This window comes from Hippichthys cyanospilos, chromosome 16, assembly GCF_059441005.1.
Source record: "Hippichthys cyanospilos isolate Australia breed blue-spotted pipefish chromosome 16, RoL_Hcya_1.0, whole genome shotgun sequence".
In the NCBI taxonomy this organism is placed as follows: domain Eukaryota; kingdom Metazoa; phylum Chordata; class Actinopteri; order Syngnathiformes; family Syngnathidae; genus Hippichthys; species Hippichthys cyanospilos.
This window is the reverse complement of record NC_142384.1, coordinates 14,669,840-14,689,150: the sequence shown is the minus strand read 5'-3', so window position 1 is coordinate 14,689,150 and position 19,311 is coordinate 14,669,840. Positions and strand designations below refer to the sequence as shown.

The following is a 19,311-nucleotide window of genomic DNA, read 5'->3' as shown; positions in this document are numbered from 1 at the left end:
CATGACGCTTCAATGACGATCGTGTGCTGTGCAGGGGTTTTGGCCACGAGAGGGCAGTATATTTCACATAGATTTAGTACTCGTAGATATGCCGAATATTTATCACAAGCTAAATTTTATGTTCAGTACCGAACAAAACATGTAATCAACTGGACTCGGCAGTGAGCATCTTTAAAAGAAATGGAGGTATCTTTGTGTTCAGTATGATGTGGATTTCAGTTGTGTGAATTGTTTGCAGTTTTCTTGACAAAAGCTCTGTTCTATGAGACCTTTCCGTTTGAAAATTTGATACATCTCACAAAGCTGCCATTTTCTGCTCAGTTCAATAAAAAGGCGCATACTTAAAAGCAATGACTGTCCCCAGTTACAGGAACGCAACATTAAACATGTTTATGATGGCCTCGGTTTCATATCTTTAAAAAACGAGTTTAATCCTCCCACCGTGATGAGAACGAAAAAAGGACTCAACAATTACTCCGCATGTGCTTTCACTTCTAAATCATAACTCCCTTTTGTTATGGTACTTTATGTTTGCTGTGAGTACCCATAAAAAAAACATTATAAACTAGCCCCTGCCCCACCCTGCTGTAGAATTTGACCCTGTAAACCTAAACACATTCTATGAGTCATATCTAATCTGTATTCTTAATCCATTCCTCAAAGCGTATGACTCACCCGAGATAATGAGCATTTGCTATTAAGTACGCTCATATTGCTACGACGTGTACTTTCTAAAAGTGCGGAACGGAGCGTATCAGCCTCCACTGATCACTGAACTGACGCGCGTGATAAAGCGCGTTCACCGGCTGCTAAAATCTCATCAAACTGGTTGCTCAAAGATGCTTCGCAGACTAGCTGGCACCATCCACCAACCAAATTCAAATTAGGCGACAAAAGTACTTACAGAATGGATTTAGGTCAATTTTAGAAAACAAGTAGCACCGCGCTGCTAGTGATATTTCATTTTTCAAAGAATATGTCTTTGGGATGGAATCAGTCATTATTTTGTATACGTTGACACCAAAAACACTCCTGGAACATTTTGCGGAGGATTATGGCAAGTCATCCGCCGGGTTTCAAATTCCCGGGACTGACAAAAAGATGCAGACGTAATGAATATTGTCATTTATTATAATGTAAATAAAGTATGATTCACATTCATGCAATACACATGCATGCGTTTTAAAAATACAAATACTATCTTTAAAAAAACGGTCTGTAAAAAGCAATACAAGGTGTGTGGATTCTCGGATTTGACTTTAGCACAATGAACGGAACATCAAACTATACCCAGATTTTCCAGCGAATTCCCAAATCATATTCAAACCAAATCCACAACAGGCTTATCGATATCGGTTTGAGTTTAATGTATCGTATTTTTATCACCTTACGGCACACGATATTATTGTAGTCTTGATGATGGGGTCTAGATTGTTTTATTGCTATAAGCGTACGCACTTGCACATATTAAGTCATATTCTCTGATTGGTTTGTTGCTGCCAGCGTATGTACTGTATGTAATGCATAACGATCTCTGATTGGTTTATCGCTGCTAGCATATGTACAGTGCGTGTTTTTGACATTTTGACAGATTTTGGCGCGCCGTAGTCGCAGTGTAGATTTTCGAGAGAATGAAAGGCTTTTCTAGCGTCTCGTGGTACGAAAAATTTTAGTAACACCAAGAGCACCGGTGGCTGCGTCAAACGTTCACTCAAACTCTTGAAGTCAAACTCTAGATTCTGTTGGTCGCCGAAATAAAGCGAAAGTTAGCGTACGACGGCGAATCGGTTTCATCGCCCGAGGCGGCAGGAAGGAGCAAGAGTCCCGTGCTCTTGTCAACCTTACACTTATCCATCGCCTGCTTGTATGAGATTTTCTCTTTGCTGATAGGGTCCGTTAGGATTTTGGGGTAGGAGGACTCATTCCTCAGCTCTTCGGCCGTCTTGCCGTCGATCACGTTGGACGCTTCGGCTTCTTGGAGGGTGAGGCGGCCGGCTTTGGTGGGATCAACCAATCCTCCGGTCAGGTACTGCGCCTCAATGTACCACTTGGCGTTTTCTTGGGGTATGTAGCCTTTTTGCGCCGCCTTTCCCACAGAGAGACGCTCTTTGGTCAAAGGATCCTCGATCCCGGTGAAGGCCTTCTGGGCATTGAGAAGCTTGTACATGTGGGCGTTGTCGATGAGGCCGTGTTCGGCCGCTTTGTGGACGGACAGTTTGTCCTTCTTGTTGAGATCCACGATCCCGCCGGAGGCCGCCTGCGCTTCCAGCAGCTTCAAAGCCGTGTCGGCATCGATGAGCTTACGGGTCAAGGCGCTCCTCACGGACATGCGGCTCTCCGTGGACGTGTCGAAAATGCCGGAGATCGGGAATTGCTCGTCAGCTAAAGCAAAGAGGTTGTTGACGCTGTTGCTGTGGTTGTTCAGACTGATGGGGGAGGACGTGATCGGAGATGGCATCGAGTTAAAGGGGGAACTCGGGACGGATTTGATGGGGGATTTGGGGCTCGGAAGCGGCGGGACGAACGGTCTTCGAGATTCTCCCGTCACAAGGAGGGCAAACTCGGAAATGGGCATTTTGCCTTCCTTGTAGCGCATCACGTCATACTGGGTCAAGCGACCGTCCCTCAGGGCGTCTTTCACGGCGTACTGCATCCCGCTCTTACGATCCTGCAGAATTGTCGAATCTCCGTCCGGACCGGTGGAGGTAATTTCTTCCCAGTCGCACTCCAGTTCTGACAGGTGTAGGTACTGGTTGCGGTCAATTAGTCCTTTCACGTAGGCGTCATAAGGAGCCATGTCTTTGCCCGTGTCGGGATCCATGATGGTGATTTTGGTCGAAAGGTTCGTCTCCCTCGTTTGAGTTTCAGCTTGATCCTCGTTCCTGAGGGCTTCTTTCAGCTCCATGATGAGCGCCTCCTTTTGGTGGTGTTTGTCTTTTTCAATCAGGATCTCTTTCTCGAGCCGTTGTATTTCAGACGTAGCCTTGAGACTCCTTTGCCTGGCGATCTGGGTTCTCTCGCTCATCAGCTTGGACTGCTGCTGGAAGGTAACGCTGATGTTCTGCCTTTGAGACTCCAGCATTCTGAGCTGTTTGAGAAGGTCTTCCTTCTCCTTCTGGAGGTTATTTCTGTTGAAGACCAGAGTCGTCTCCTCTTTGGAAAATACAGAAATGGAAGTCTCCAGATGGGAAATTTTAATCCTAAAGCTTTGAAGGTTGTCTTCTTTGTCACGCCTCATATTTCTTTCCTGAGCGACAAGATCTCTCAAGTGCTCTCTCTCGGCTTCCACCGCCGGGTCTTTCTCCACACGGACAACTTCTCTGTAAACGACCTTTTCTGTTGTCTTCTCTTTTTCCAGAACTTCCAACTTCAACCTCAGGCTACTTATTTCTCTCTGAAGGCGAACGAGATGGTTCGCCTCACCTTCCATCTCGACGCGTATGTCGTTCATGAGTTTCTCGAGCTTCGGGTCCCTCTCCACTTTCAGGACTTCCTCAATAACAATCTTTTCCTCGACGGGCTTTGGAGAAGTCTCAAGCTCATGAATCTGAGCTTTGATCTGCCGCAACTCTGATTCGATCTGAATCTTCTTCTGGCGTTCGTCCATCTGAGCGACAGTGTTCTCCTTTTCTTGAATCAGGGCTCTTAGCTGTCTTACTTCGATTTCGAGTTTCCTTCGGGCTTTGACTTCCTCATCCAGGGTCATATTTAACCTCTCGTGCTCTAAAATCTGCTTGGGGTCCCTCTGAAGACGCACCACTTCCTGTATCACCGTCTTCTCCTCTGGCTTCTGGCGCTCAAGGACAATGTATTGATTCTGAAGGTCAAAAAGACATTCCTCCACATTGCGACGTTGCTGCGTCTCTTCTCGAACGGTCCTACGGAGTCTGTTGACCTCCTTTTCCAACAGCGGGTCGTTCTCGTATTTGATAACCTCTTTGTTCACCAGTTGGGTCTCCACTTTCGATTTTTCAGCCTTCAGCTCATCCCTTTCTTTGCGTAAGTGCATCAGCAGCTCGAGAGTCGTGTCGTAGTTGACTTTAAGACGTGAAACCTGGTTGTTGAGCCGCTGCAACTCCCTAACGACCTCGGGACTTTTTTCTTCTTTGATGACATCCTGGGTCACTTCCTTGTACTCAACTTTGGGTTTCTGAGTACGCAGGGTGGTCAGCGTGGTCATCACCACGTCGGTTTCTTGCTCTATCGCGCTGCGTTTGCGGCTACAGTCCTGCAGCTCGTTTTTCAGTCGTTGCAGCTGGCGTTCCGTATCGGGGTCAACTCGGAAAATCTCTTTGATCACCTCCTTGACCTCAAATTTAGGCCGCAGTTTCTCCAGTTCGCCGTATCTCAGCTGAAGAGTGGTCAGGTCCTTGAGTAGGATAACATTCTCGTCCTTCTCCTCTTCCAAAGCCATGTGTAGCTTCTTTGACTCGCTTACGAGTTCTGGATCTTGTCGTACTTGCTTCACCACTTTGCTGACAATTTTCGGTTCAATGGTGGGGATTGTCCTCTCCAGCATGTTTATCTGACTCCGAATGCTGAAGATGTTGTCATTCAGGGACAGACATTGGGCTTCTTCTGCTGCAATTTCATTCTTCAAAGTGAAAACAGCTTTTATCATCTCGGGGTCCTTTTCGAGCCTCACCACATCCTTCTTTACAAGCCTCTCTTTGATTTTGGGTTTCTGCTGAGCCAGGAGACTAAGCTCGTTTTTCACACGAATGATCTCAGACTCCTTCTTTTGGATCTCCATTCGTAACTTTTGGATCTCACTTTGGATCCTGGCCATTTCTTTATCCAGCTGCGGGTCTCTTTCGTATTCCGTTACCTCTTTGGTTAACAGTTTCGGTTCAACAACCGAGAGCTGCTTTTCAATTTTGATTATCTTCTCGTTGAGCATTTCTATATCTGACTGGAATCTTGACCTTTTATATACTTCATCCTGGATCCTGCTTTTCAGAGTCTTTAGTTCTGCTTCCACTTTGGGATCCCGGTAATACTGCACCACCTCCTTCTCCTCCAACCTCTCCACTCCCCTCCTGCTCTTCAAGGACAAGTATCTCTGTCTGTACGTTTCCAAGTCATTTTCAGCATGGAAGCGACGAGACATCTCTTCATTTAGTTCTTTCTTCAGTGTCTCCGCCTCTTCCATGTCCTTCTTCTGGCTCTGGAGTTGCAGCTGCTGACTGACGACGACGCTGCTGACTTTGTCTTCGTTCTGTCCGCATATCAAAGAACAAAGAAAGATTTTTTTTCACAATACTGGGATTCATTCAGTGCTAATTTAAACAGAAAAGCCATTTGTATCTTTCAGTTTAGCTATCTACACAAATGACAAATGTTCTTGTCATCTTGTTAACAAGCCAGATAAGACCTTAACGTCTTCACTGCAGTGACGTCTATAGATGTCAACATATCCATCGTTCCTGGACCGGCAGTGAATACTTTACTCATTCGCCGCTATTGATTGATGGTGCTGTTTTACCCTGAGAACGATGTTCTTGGCGGTCCCCATCTGGCTGAGAAGCTGCTCATTCTTTGCCGACACCTCAGCAAAATTGTTGAGTAGATCTTTTTCCTGTAGGACAAACATCCGAGGTTTAGACACCATCAAGCAAAGAAGTCTCTTTGGATGAAATCCAAGCTTGATTTTGTTGTACCTTCCTTTGGACTGCCTGAGCCATGGTTGAAGCTTGCCGCTTTTTCAGAATGGGCCCGTCGTCCTCATCATCATCTTCATCCTCATCATCGTCATCATATAAAACGCCGCGGTACGTGTTTGATTTGATTTCGTATTCCTGAAAAAACATTTAAGGAGGATTGTGTATCGAGCGCAAATAGCGAAGGACTTCTGTGTAATCCCAACTTACATTTAAAGCGTTTTGGAGGTCTCGGGAAAGATTCTTGATCCGCAGGACATCATCCGACTTTCTGTTAATGTCTTCCACCACTCTCTAAAATTCAGACATTATTCCAGAAAAGCTGATAAGTCCAGGTAGGTCCAATTAATTTCCAATCATCTGGTGAAAGAACGTTTGCACCGACCTTCTGAGAGTTGTGCTTGGCTGTTATCTCAGCAACGTTGTCAGAAGGTCTGATTGCGTTATTTGGTAAATTGACCAAAAAGAAATCTAGCGACTGACAAGCATTCTGGAATTCTTGGTTTTTATTGATGGCTTCCTGTACAAGGGTGGACCTACAGCAACGCAACAAAAAAAGAAAAACAAAAACTAATTACCGACAGCATTTTTAAGGTCATCTAACCAGAAACTGTGAAACCGTAATATGCTGAACATGATTTTTTTTCTCATAAGTAACAAGGGATTTTCTGGGGTTAAAATGACACCACCGTAAAAGTTTTTATTATACAAGCAAGGTTTTAAGTAACTCTGTTACTCTCTTTACCGGGTAGTCCGATAGTAGGTGTGCCCAGTTAGTAGATCAGTTTCCAAATGTGCTTCATCAAGTTTCGTGTCGAGTGCATATTTGAAAGTCCCACCTGTCTTGGAGCTGATTTTTAACAGTGTTGAAGCGGTTCTTCAAACATTTCACTTCACTCTCCTGGCGCCGAACGTCGGGGCAGTATTCATTGAAGTTCTGCTGCAGGGAGCTGCAGGCTTGCTTGGTTAGGTCCAAATCCCTGCCTAATGTGTTCAACTCGTCCTTCTTTGAAGAAACTTCCTGACTAAGGTCCTGTTGATGACATGAACATTTAGAAGTGTACCATGAAGGGCTGTGAATTCGGTGGCTGGTCGTAGATTTAGTAGGGCCTTCAGTGGACAATTATTTATATAGTTTCTATAGCTGCTTATCCTGGATTAATATAGTTGAATTGAAACGCAACTTTCATTCAAAATTCCTCTGCAGTACCTGGTTTTATTTTAAGCGACCAAAAATGACAATTGTCCACACCTGCAGCTGACGGCTGCGAGTCATGAGGGCGTTTTTTTGATTGAGAATGACGCCATCTTTAGACAGTTGCTGTTCGAAGCCGGAGACGTCACCTTCTACCTTCTGCATCTGCTTCTCCAAGAACATAGCGGCCGAAGCTCTGATTGGAAAAAAACAAGAGGAACAACCCGTAAGTCAAATGTTTTTCAAGCATCGTGAGCTGAGACGCTCCTCTTACTTTTTGTCAAAAAGATCAATAAGACCGTAGATGTCATCCATTTTGCTGTTGGCGTCGCTGAGTTTGAGCGGTAAGATTGAGGTGCTGGGTCCAGGTGGTTTCTTGGCCAGAAGAGTGTCCATGTCCCTCTGGACGGCAGCTTTCTCTGACTCCAGGCTCCTCGCCGTCAGGGACGATTTCTGCAGCGGACAGAACCATCTTTCATGAGCCACTTTGGATTCATAAAACGGACCAAGGCCGAGTCATTTGAAGAAGGAAATTGTCTTATTTAGTGATTATAATTAATAAAGTTCAAATGAATTTTACATTTTAACTTTTTGGGTTGTTTTGTTGTTTGCCTACTTTATTATTTGCTCGATTATGGAACGTAGCCTGCATGGGGAAGTGAACAGAGTAATAATTTTATCGTGACAATAAAACTCTTGAATCTTGAATTCAGTCCCAGACATATTTTTACTTTTCTTTAAGAGTCCAGAATTCTTATTTATTATTTTTTAAATTTTTGAAACATTTGGCTAAAGAAGAGACTAAAAAGTCTTGTTGCAAAATGAATCAAATAATAAAGTCTTCAATTAGTTAAGGTCAATCATTTCTAAAGTAATAAGTTACTTTAGTATTTTAGGTAAGAAAGTAATCACCTATTTTAGTCTTAAGTAGCTAAAGTAAATGACCACTTACTTACTTACTTACTTACACTATTTAATCACTTAAGTACTTATTTACAACAAGGAATTACTTTAGCAATCACCTCAAGTACTTGATTACTCAAGTATTTCATTACCTAAAATAGTCGACTACTTTCGGACTTAATTAATTATGAAACAGCCATTTTTAGACCCTAAAAAATGTAAATGCTTTGGACGTTAACCTTGAGATCCTGCAGTCTGTTTTCCAGGTCCAGCGCCGGGTTGCGTTTGTCCAGGGGGGCCCTCAGTCGTTTTTGGATGTCCATTTTGCAAAGGTCCAGATTGGCGTTGAGCTCGTCGATTTGTACGGCCATCTGTGCGGCTTTGGAGTCTTCTGGAGCTCTTTGTACAGATGCTAGTGCCAAACGCAAAATAAACTGATGTTCTGCAGGGAGGTAAGAAAAACTTTCTTACCTGCACGCTTAGGGCGATCGACCTCAACAGTGGGGGTCTTCAGTGAGGCCATTACAGCTGATCTCTGGCTCTTCAAGTTCAACAGCGTCTTCTCAAAACTGAACATTAAAAGACATGTCCCATTTGGATCCATAAATCAATGCGATTGGTCTTCAATAAGATGTCAACAATCAGTGAGTCAGCATGTGTACCGGTTTACTTTCTCCAAAGCCTCCGAGTCAGGTGGCGGGATCATGAAACACGCCCCGGGCAGTTTTTTGGTTCTCTTGGCGCCATCCTGCAGCTCCCACATCCCATTATCATAGACGGACTTTAATGTTAGCTCATCGCCACGCCGCACAGCTCCCTAAAGTAAGCACACATAGAATGGGAATAAACAAGAGTTTATTGGAATAAATCAGGAGATTTATATTCAAAGGGGGTAAATGCTTTAAAAAGCGTAATGATTAAAGTTATTTATGATTTGTTTTACCTTCAACCACTCAAATTGTTCAATAGCATCAGTTCTATCTATTAAAGACAGGTAGATTAGGACATAGCCATTAACTGGTCTCTACCGCCACCTACTGTCTTGAGGTGAAACACACATCAATAAAGAATTTTCTGTTTGCTGACATAGTTTGACTGCCACTCAACGGAAAGTTGCAGAAATTTCAAAGAAATTGGACAGGTTTGCGCAAATGACAAGCAGGGAGGAGAAAACGTCTGGAATTTAAATGGGAGGAGCTACAGTATTTGGCGTGTCAGATAGCGATGATGACTTTTCCTCATTTGTCATCACGTGTCGATAGATAAAGTCCTCTTACGTTTTCATCATCCCAGTCACACAGAGCTACGACTTTGGTGGCTTTGGTGGGATTGCTTCGACGTAGCTTCAGAGGCGCTATGTTGCGACTGAGCTCTCTGAGGGCCGCCAGGCGCTGCTCGTTCCTCTTTACCGCCGGCTCGTCCCCCTGCGGAGAAGAAATTACAATGACAAGGACCTCAGAGGAGAGAACAACGCCACTCGAGCATTTGCACACTTCTGTCACGCATTCGTGCAATTCTCCGGCTCTCTGACATTCGAAAATCTGGCAACCTGACAAAAAAAAACAAAAAACATCTGCCCTGGGTTTGACGGTGGCGGTAATCCACAGTCAAGCTTCTTCTTAAAACATACCTCTGCGAACACATAGATTTAAATAAATACTGAATGTCAACACAAGACAAGTATTGGAAGAACCTGAATATTAGCAAGTCCAATTTGCGCTTCACTCACTTTTACTCAAGCAGATTAAATTATTCACAAACAAGATTACAGTATATCATAATACAGTAGGTATTCTTCAGTAAAATATTATTATTATTATTATTATTATTATGCATATGACTGGTGGCCAGCTAGAGTGCATTACTTCATAGGGAATTTTAAAAAAATACATAAAAACACAGACATCATTATTATCATCGCAGAAGTAGAAGGAGTAGTAGAGTGCAAAATAATAATTAAATAATTATCATAGTTATTTATTCAGCCCTCATTATTATTTTATCACTATAATTAGTAGTGGCTGTAGTAGTGCTACCCTTGTAATTAATGCTAACTTCAATAGTTGCATATGTTATTTCTTTTATCTAAAATACTAGTCGTGGCAAGTGCCAATATTATTGGCGTAAATGTCACTGTTCTTTTATTGTATCATTTCTTTAATCTAAAAGTACAATTTTATTGATATTTATTAATATTGATAATTTATTGGTACTATAACGGCAACACTCAGTTTTGTCATTATTCTGATTAACCTCATTCTTTTACTTTGATTATTCTTTTATGTACAATAATTGGAGGATTGTTAGTATTATCACTTTTATTGCTATTATGATCATAATGTTATTGTAGTTACAGTATGATTAAAAAGTATTATTCTTACAAGTCTATTTTATTGTCTTTTCAAAAATCTAAAGCATTTATGTATTTTTTTGATATTTTGTATATGTATTTGCTTGTTTGATGGGTAAGTGAGCTGCCAAATTATAAAAGAATCACTAAGACTGACAACTATAGACGTCAAAAGTCCGTTTTTTAGTAGGATGGCAGAGAATTATTGAATTATTCTACCTGTTATGATGCGTCACTGTGAAGCATAAAATGTGCATTATTTGCAGTCGAGAAAATTGCCATTTCACAGAAGAACGTTTAACTCATTCACTGCCATTGACGAATATAGACGTCAAAGATCTGTTTTTACTGGTCTGGCAGAAAAAGAGTGACCAGGGTCCCTTTGTTGACAAGATAACCTACGAATGATCTTATTGCCACAAATTGATTCCGTGAGTGTTGAGGTCCATTGTAATAGAAAGTGAGAGTACCTGAAGTTCCAGGAGGGCCTCCGAGTTGCTCTTGCCATCCAATAACTTTGGGTCCAGATTGGAATTGAGTCTATCCAAGGACTCAGATAAGGTCTCCGCGTCCAGCTGGAACTGCAACGAACAGCCAGGGGTTTACAAAGAGTTACCGGAAGTCACGTGACCATCGCTTACCTTCTTGTAGTCTTCTACGTGGTCCAGATGGACTTCTTGCGCCAGACACAGGTTGAGGAACGACTGCCATCCGCTCTGCACCGCGTCTTTGTGTGCCTGTCGACGCCATTTACTCTCATTTGTGTGACACGATTTGCGCCTGAGTATCATCGACACCGACTCGGGTGTACCATAATTGCGGCGTCGCCAGGATGTTTCGCGTCCGACAAACGATCTCCTTCCTCCAGGAGCTGATTGACCTCACCCTCGTGTGACAGCAGCCCGTTGCTTTTGAATTTCTGCACGCAAACAAACAGCAAAAAGATATGTAAAGTAGTCATGTCATGCTCACGGCCAGCGGCGGTAGCTAACTTAGTCACCGGTTGGACGTCTTTGCGGCAGGGCCCCCCGAGGCAAACCCAAACACAAAAAACACAAATTCTTTGAGAGCTTAGGTGTGCATGGTGCAAAGCCATGAAAGGCGAACTGCGATTGAGCGGTGACCAGGCCATGTTATGCTCTTATCCACGCTAACGTGACACCAATTATTTAGCCTTGACCCCACGTGAAAGAAATCATACATTACGTTGTTATCATTCTGTGTTTATTTCCTATCTAGAACAGCATGTACTGCGATCCATCTATGCAGTCCTTGTCCATCTCACCCCATTCCTTAGATAGAGCTGTCAAAGCAGAAAAGTGTGAACAGGAACTTTCCCCCAGCTGTTGGATTAGAGCAGAGGCGTCTGCCTATCTGCAGTTGGGCTATTGTTATGTCTTGTATTGTGTAATGCTTTGCTGAATCGAGGACAGCGGAGCTTTGACAGTCTGGAGGGCAAACACGGAAGTGTGAGCTCAGCTGTCCCTCGCGAGTAAGAAAAGTCAATCTTGGCTGGTTTGAGTTCTTTTACAGTCCATCTTTGGGCTTGTCTTAGTCTTCTTTATCGATTTCTCTGACACCCCATAACCCTCGACTATAGGTGTCAAACTCAAGGCCCGGGTTCCAGATACGGCCTGACACATCATTTTATATGTCCAATAGTTGAGCACAACTCTGGTTCATATTGACACAGGGACATTATTTGTGCTTGTGAGAATTGAACGAAAAATTTTAGTTCAAGCATTGAGTGTGGATGTTGTGCATTTCTGATTCATTTGGATAACAAAACATGCCCTGGTTCAAATTGACCCAGGAGCTTTATTACTGTTCCATGCAAACAATAATAGCTACTATTATCAAATTTAACGTTGAAGTCATACTAGGCAATATAAACGAATGGTGGCATAATGGAAATTGCCACTAATACTTTTCTCCATGCAGTGTCAATTTGGCGTATCTTGCTGACTGACCTCATACTCCATGCGGACGCTGGGCGGGTCAACCATGCGGTCGCTCCAGTCTCTCTGCATGATTCTGTCCTTCTGCTGAGACAAGTAGTCCAGTTCTTTTCGGCAGCTCTGCATGTACTCGTACAGAGAGGCCAGATGCTTGCGTCTTTTTCTGGAGCTCTCCTGCAAAGTTTTGGATGAAGCCTCAGAGGACGAGTCTCTAGCAAAGAAACTGAAGAGTGGACGCCACTCACCAACAGTTGATCGTACTTCTTTTTAAGTGCGGCATATTGGTCCTGTTGGGAATGAATTTCAAAGAAATCATATGAGTAAAATTTTTTTAAATTATATTTTAAATCTTCTTTAAATGTGTTAGGGTTAGGGTTAGCTAACCCTAACCACGTATGTAATTTTGTGTAAGTGTGTAATTTGAGCGTAACTGTAAATGATTCCATTTTGGCAATTCAAAGATAATGAGAAGATTAAATACCAACCAAAATGTTATAAGGCTACCTGTGAAAAGGTTGTACTGGGCGTTAGCTGCTCGCTGTAGGCCTCAATCTCTTTATGCAGGATGTTGTGGGCTGCGATCTGTTTCTCAACATCAGAAAGGCTGCGACCGTAACCTTCGGTGTCCAAACGCCTCTGGAACAAGCCAATACACACACAAAGGCGAAATGAGACTTTTTGGAGAAGACGATAATTGATGTGGGCTTTAAGGTTCCCCGGCTGACCTGTTTTTCATCCAGCGCGGGACCCCAGTCTATCCTGGGTACGGGTACCAAGTCTTGCACCTGCTCATACAGTTTCCTGAAGGTGGCACAGTCCTTCACAAAGCGATCGTGGAGGTTCTTCACACTGAGGATCACAATCGCTTTTAATGCGTGTCATTGCTTTATCCTTTCGGATTTGTCAAAAGGGCGGAAGGGAATGTGGAAGCGATGGTTTATCTTGAAGCGACGGAATGCGAGGCGCGGCACGCAAGGAAGCATTTGCTGACGCCGGTCGACTCACTCCCGCTCGATCTCGTTGGCCTGCGGGTGCTGCAGACGTTTGGCCTTGTCCACGTCCATGAAGAGATCCTTCAGCAGGCCCTCGGCCTCCGTCAGGTTGTCGGCATTCTCCTTCTGGTGGATCAGAGTCTGGTTCTTTGCCTCGCGCTTGGTATCCTGCACAGCAGCCAGCTTTAATCTCACTCGTCTTATTTTGCCCGTAGTGCCATTGAGCATTTCCTACCACAGCCAGCAAATTTTCTGCACTCAGGATGTTGTTCTCCACTCGGTCTGCATTCCCCTGCATGCGAGTGATAAGCAGAGCCAGGTCGGCCGCCTGGCTCCTGTGGAAAACACAACAAACCGGCATTACGCCCGACATCTTATTGGAAAATCGAATCTGCCTTTAAAAAACATGCAGATGACCCCTTTGATAAAGTGATATGTCTTCTTCTTAAGGAGCTTGCTTACCACGGAAGCAGCAGTAATAAATTTTAGCCTACTGCATAAAAGCAAAGCACCCAGCTGAGCCAGCTTATATAGGTTACATATGTATATATAATGTTAATTTCTATTTATTTGGCGATTGACAAAAGAAAGCAGCGCCATTCCTCCTGAGGGTAGAAACTAAATGTCGCAGCCTAGGGACTAGTGTCAAATACACCAGGAGGTAAATGCTCACAACCACATCTGTAAAAAGACCATTTGCACAATAAAATTTGATTTGCACAATTACAGTAAGAAAGGACCATCGGTGACAATTAAGATATTGAAAAAAAACAGGAGCAGCATCAACATGGAGCAACCAGGGCGCATTTTTGATGACGTTTCACATTTCCCATCCATGGCCTCATTTAAACGAATTGTTTGATGTTGACTCCATCAACAATGATTTGCAGCATGTGTGTTAAATCTCGTGCCAACCTAAAAACCACAAGTTCCTGGCATCGATAAAGACTCGATCGAATCTCAAGGAAACAAACACTTAAGTGAAGCTAACTAATGTTGCCTTATATGACTGTTAGCGTAACTTGTGCTAGGACTAAATACTTTACTTTTTTGTGTGCAATTGACAGTAAAATGACATTTTCACTTCTTACTTGTGCATTTAGGTACATTTTACTGGAGATTTGATCAGGGGATGTTGCTAGTCTTTGTCAACTGTGTGCTTGTAGATGCTAGGTGCTTGTAGGCTCAATCCTATTTTCATTCATGTTTGTGCTTTTGCATAAGTATCAGCCCTCCATGAATAGCGTGAGTACTTTTGCTACCTCTGTTGACAGGGTACACAAATCAATTTACATTAGTAAGAAAGTAAAAACAGGAAGGAACTATATGAGGGTCAGCAGGGTATTGAAAATGGTGACCTCATTATTCCGTAGTAGATTTAGCTTACTTTCCACAGAAGAATAATAAAATGGGGAAAACATGTTTTTTTTCATATTATTGTTTTCTGCTTGCTTATTTCCCTATAGAAACACTTTCCAGGAAGCAGAATCTTTTGCAAAAAAATAAAAAATAAATCAAGTACAGCACAATTTGGAGTCAAATTAAAAACACAAACATGTATAATGTGCTCCAACGTATTTGTGCAACTTAAAAGTGCAAAACAATGTGCATCTGACATGTTAGCAATTAGTTTGAAATAAATGTGTGCTGGAAGGTATGAATTACAGTATATGACAGCATCAGGACAAACCAGTCCAGTTAGATACTTTGAAGAAAGAAAGAGCACCGTTTTTAAGCAATTATGTGAGTGAAAATGTTGTGGCCACCCACATCTGCCCCCCTCCCCCCAATTTTTTTTTTTTTTTTTTAATAAATATACCTAGACCTGTACACTTAGTAACAGAAGAAAAAAGCACTAGAGATCAACTTTCAACTGTTCATCATTTTTTCCAGCTTTTATATAGGTTACAGCTTAATCTAAAACTGAAAAAAAAACAGTTATACGTTATGTTAAGTAATGCAACAGCTAATACAGTAACGCTGTTGTGTGTTATGCACTGTATGCACGCTATTATTTTATGCATGAAAATTCAACGTCATTAGACTGCGTGGTTAAAGTTCCATACACAAAGCCTCTTATCAGCATGTCATTGACAAAGTGGTGACCTGTCGTTACTCTCGCTCTGTTTGCTCTGTCGTTCCTTCACCTCTTCGATATGAAAAGCAACTATGTGCCCTGACACACCCGCGGCAGGACACGGGGGGAGTTATGCCATTGCCACCACCGTTGCTGCACTCGCCTGTCGGAATGTTGTCGGACTGAAACGTACATGAATGGCAACATTCATGTGCACCAAAGTAGAGATACGGTCCAAGCTAATTCAACACCTGCTAACTGATACAGAGTTGAGAAAAAAAAATTAAATATAACAAACTTACGCACTTTGCAAAGCGAAGATGAAACGTCATAATAGTTGTGCAATTTTGGCGTAGCATCATAAGCAAAACAACCGGCTCATGTTACCTCCCAAGGGGCTCGTAAATGCTACTGCAATGTGATGCTAATTGGCAAAATGAAGTCTATGAGAAGTGTTTCTCCGAGAGGGCGAGAAAAAATGTCCGATTTGGTAGTTTTGTTCTTGTATTTCACAGGAAAAGAATTGTAATAAAGGAACAAAGAAATATGACAATCTTTCAAATTAATTCTTTTTTATTTGATGATTTTTACGTTAAAAGTAAATATCTATTACAGGTTTTGTGGAAAATAGTTGTTGAAAAACATTTTTAATTGTGATTAACTCATTCAATGCTATGCACAAATTTTCACTTCTTTTTTTTTGTAAGTTAAGAGATACTTAACTATTAAATGGATACTGATGTACAGTAGGGACACAAACTGATACTTGTGATTATGTATCAAGTCAAGGTACCACTATTCAGTTTTAAGCTTAGTCATTTATTAATTGGAATGTTGTGTAAATGAACCGCAGTCTACTCTTGCATTTCTTAAGTCATTACGCTCATTATAATTCCGCAATGAAAAATTCAACAATTAATGATCAATAATCAGTATGACTTGCAGAACTAGAGGGCCCCATGCCGTGTAAGATGCGACGGTTTTCTGTGGCTTCCCTTTCTTGTGTTACCTTTCCTTTTTACTGCTCCTCAATCTCTTATCTTTGCTGCAAAGGTCCAACATGTGCGCTAGTTTGCGTGCAGCCTTTTAAACATTGCCACTACGAAATCAACTGTTAATCATCTTTTATTGGAGACCCTCCGACACTCCCTGGGCCTCCCGTTACAATCTTCTGGGTCACGCCCATTTACACAAGAGGGACCTCTGGCGAGCTGAGTGGCAGCTCACACACTCAAAAAGTGGAGATAAATGGTAAGTTCTGCCTCAAGAAAAAGCCTTGTTGCACAATGACAAGCCATCGCTTATCACTACAGAAATGATAGATGCGAACACTATGACAGCAGGCCGACTATATATATATATATATATATATATATATATATATATATATATATATATATATATATATATATATATATATATATATATATATATATATATATATATATATATATATATATATATATATATATATATATATATATATACTGTATTTTTGGGCACTATAAGGAGCACCTAAAAGCCTTAATTTTTTTAAAAAGTTGATGGTCCGCCTTATAGTCAGGTGCGCCTTATATGTGGATCAATATTGAGATTGGGATTCGTAGATGGGGAATGAATTGATAAGTAAGCTTTACCTGTTTCTTTTGTGTGTTTACAGTTGAACAAAGTTGGTCATATTGACATTGAGTTATTATGCTATTGAGAGTTTAGAGTTATTATGTGAGTTATTACTGTTATTACTTTGAGTATTACTATATTGTGATTGAAAAAGTTTTAAAATATGTCATTAATTGAGGGTGCGCCTTATAATCTTATAATATATATACATGCATTTTATAGATGCATTTCATACATAAATATATGCACACACACACACACACACACACACACACACACACACATATATATATATATATATATATATATATATATATATATATATATATATATATATGCATTTTATAGATGCATTTTGTACATACATATATGCTTACATACACATATATATATATATATATATATATATATATATATATATATATATATATATATATATATATATATATATATATATATATATATGTATATGTGTACAGTTTAGTTACTTACTAAATTAAAAAAAAAGAAAACTAGTTTGGGTCCTTGCACTCCATATGATGTGCTGGTAGGATTTAGTGTCACTCGATGAATCGGCATGACAAACACACAATTAGACTTCCAACCAGCATGTGAACTTGTTCATTCATAACAGACAAATTGTTGATTCATTTCGACTGCATAGCGTACAGAATTTGCATCTGTGCATTATACAGCAAAAGCGTGCACTGAAAATGTGACAGGTCGAACCAGTGAGAGGAGCGTGAGACACTTTGCGCACACGCATACACACGCTTCCACACAAAAACACATACACACACTCGGAGGCCCAACTCACTTGCTGATCTTCACAGGGCCGCTTTCCTTATTCTTCGACATGACGGGAAGCTGTCGGGGCCCGCTTTTGTAACCGGAGTACGAGTGTGTCGGCGCGCTCCTCCTTCCTTCCTCTCGCTCCGTCCGTGTCTCTGGCGGTGTCTTCCCTCAGTTAAGGTACGTCTCTCGGCTCCGCCCAGGCCGGCAGGTGTGTCGCCTGATAAAAAAAAGCAGTCAGCAAGCAGCAAGGGGCAGACCGGGCAGACCTGTTCCACACTCTTCATACTGTCACATACAGTAATTCCCACTTTGGGATTTTTTTTTTTTTTTTTTAACCACACGTCATGTTTCTAATCGGCTACAATGAAGAAACAAGAAAAGTAGTATTAGGTTGAACCTGTTATGACTTCTACTGGTGGATTTAAGAGTAGGCAAACAGGCCTGGAGCCATGGGATTTTCCAGGGGCCCCAAAAGTTTCTTATTAAATCCCACCCCGGCCCAGCCAAACTTGCAAAGGTTTTAACCTTTTTCCCTGTCGATAGATGTTCTCGTTTTTAAACAGTAGCACCGCTGTCAGTGTCGGTAAATGTTGATTCATGTTATTTTCTATGACAAGTAATTCAAGTCACCAGTTAGATAATCGTCGAGAAAGAAGTTCAAGACGTTCAACGATCCCTGGGCCCCCGACCGACAAAACAAACCGCCGATGAGTTCAAGTGGAGATGCGACACAAAGACGAGGGCTCGCATGCATGCACGCAAATTATGTGGAATGTAGAAAAACGAGTATCTTGGCAGCTGATTCTCCGCATTACTATCAGTAATTATGACAGTTTATTGGTATTATGCGGCTTTAGGGTTTTTATAGTGAATGGAATGAGCATTATTGAAGGAACTTGGCTTTTTGAAAAGCTCATTTGTGGATCCAGTGAGACATTGAAGTACGGGCAAAAAAAAAAAAAAAAAAAGACTTCCTCAAACTGTTCCTCCAATTATGTTCGCATATGATAGGCCGAAAAAATGTTGGACTAAAATGAAGATTCAACAATCAGCATTCATATGGAAATAAGGTTCTAGCATGAATGGTCCTCTTTAAAGTTCTTCTTTGCCATGAACGAGCTTTGTTGGCACAACAGTCACTACAAACATATTTCTCAATCATGAGTCAAGCACATCCTGTAATAAGACATCTATAATATACATGGAATGCATTTATCTTCTTTTTAATGACGGTAGCGAGGCAAAGGAACGGCAAACGTGAAGACAATGTTGGTCAAGTGGGCAGGGGCAGACGGAAGCGCCACGTGACTTCATACCTGATTGGAAACGGGTCGACTCGAGCATGCTGCTCCGGCTCATGCTTGCCGTAGGTGTGTCTGCTGCACACCCACGCAACAAGCTCTTCCAAAACCAACACCCTCGTTCATACCTTCCTGAGGGGAGGACAAAACATAGGAAGTGGAGCATACTTAGAGGGACACATTTTTAGAATGTTTGGGATAAAACTCAATAAAAAGTCACATTTAAGGTGTTTTTGTCAGCGTTCAAAAAAATTCTGGTACACCCTAAAATTAAGAGGAGACTTCTTGATTTTAGTCACAGTTCTTTGGTCTCTGCAACTTTCATCCATGCATTTTCTAGAGGTGCTCATCCTCACAAGGGTCGCAGGCTTGCTGGTGCCTACCCCAGCTGCTTCCCACAGCTAAATTGCTTGCACAGCTAACTAGCTAATCAATGGACTTCAAGTGATATATGGACTTA

At 41.8% G+C, this 19,311-nt stretch overlaps 1 protein-coding gene across 1 annotated transcript; it reads right to left on the bottom strand.

Moving 5' to 3' along the window:
- Positions 1 to 1,110: 1,110 nt before the first annotated feature.
- Positions 1,111 to 17,683, bottom strand: evplb (envoplakin b). The gene is made up of 22 exons (XM_088436667.1): positions 17,573 to 17,683; positions 13,294 to 13,393; positions 13,072 to 13,226; positions 12,792 to 12,915; positions 12,571 to 12,702; positions 12,312 to 12,353; positions 12,079 to 12,240; positions 10,920 to 11,027; positions 10,750 to 10,845; positions 10,579 to 10,689; positions 9,036 to 9,182; positions 8,421 to 8,575; positions 8,230 to 8,327; positions 7,998 to 8,170; positions 7,130 to 7,308; positions 6,913 to 7,051; positions 6,500 to 6,693; positions 6,046 to 6,196; positions 5,871 to 5,954; positions 5,661 to 5,798; positions 5,486 to 5,578; positions 1,111 to 5,218 (listed from the first exon to the last, which is right to left on the bottom strand). Exons 1-22 carry the CDS (start codon positions 17,611 to 17,613, stop codon positions 1,733 to 1,735), a joined length of 6,108 nt encoding a protein of 2,035 aa, XP_088292793.1. The 5' UTR covers positions 17,614 to 17,683; the 3' UTR covers positions 1,111 to 1,732.
- Between the last annotated feature and the right edge of the window lie 1,628 nt (positions 17,684 to 19,311).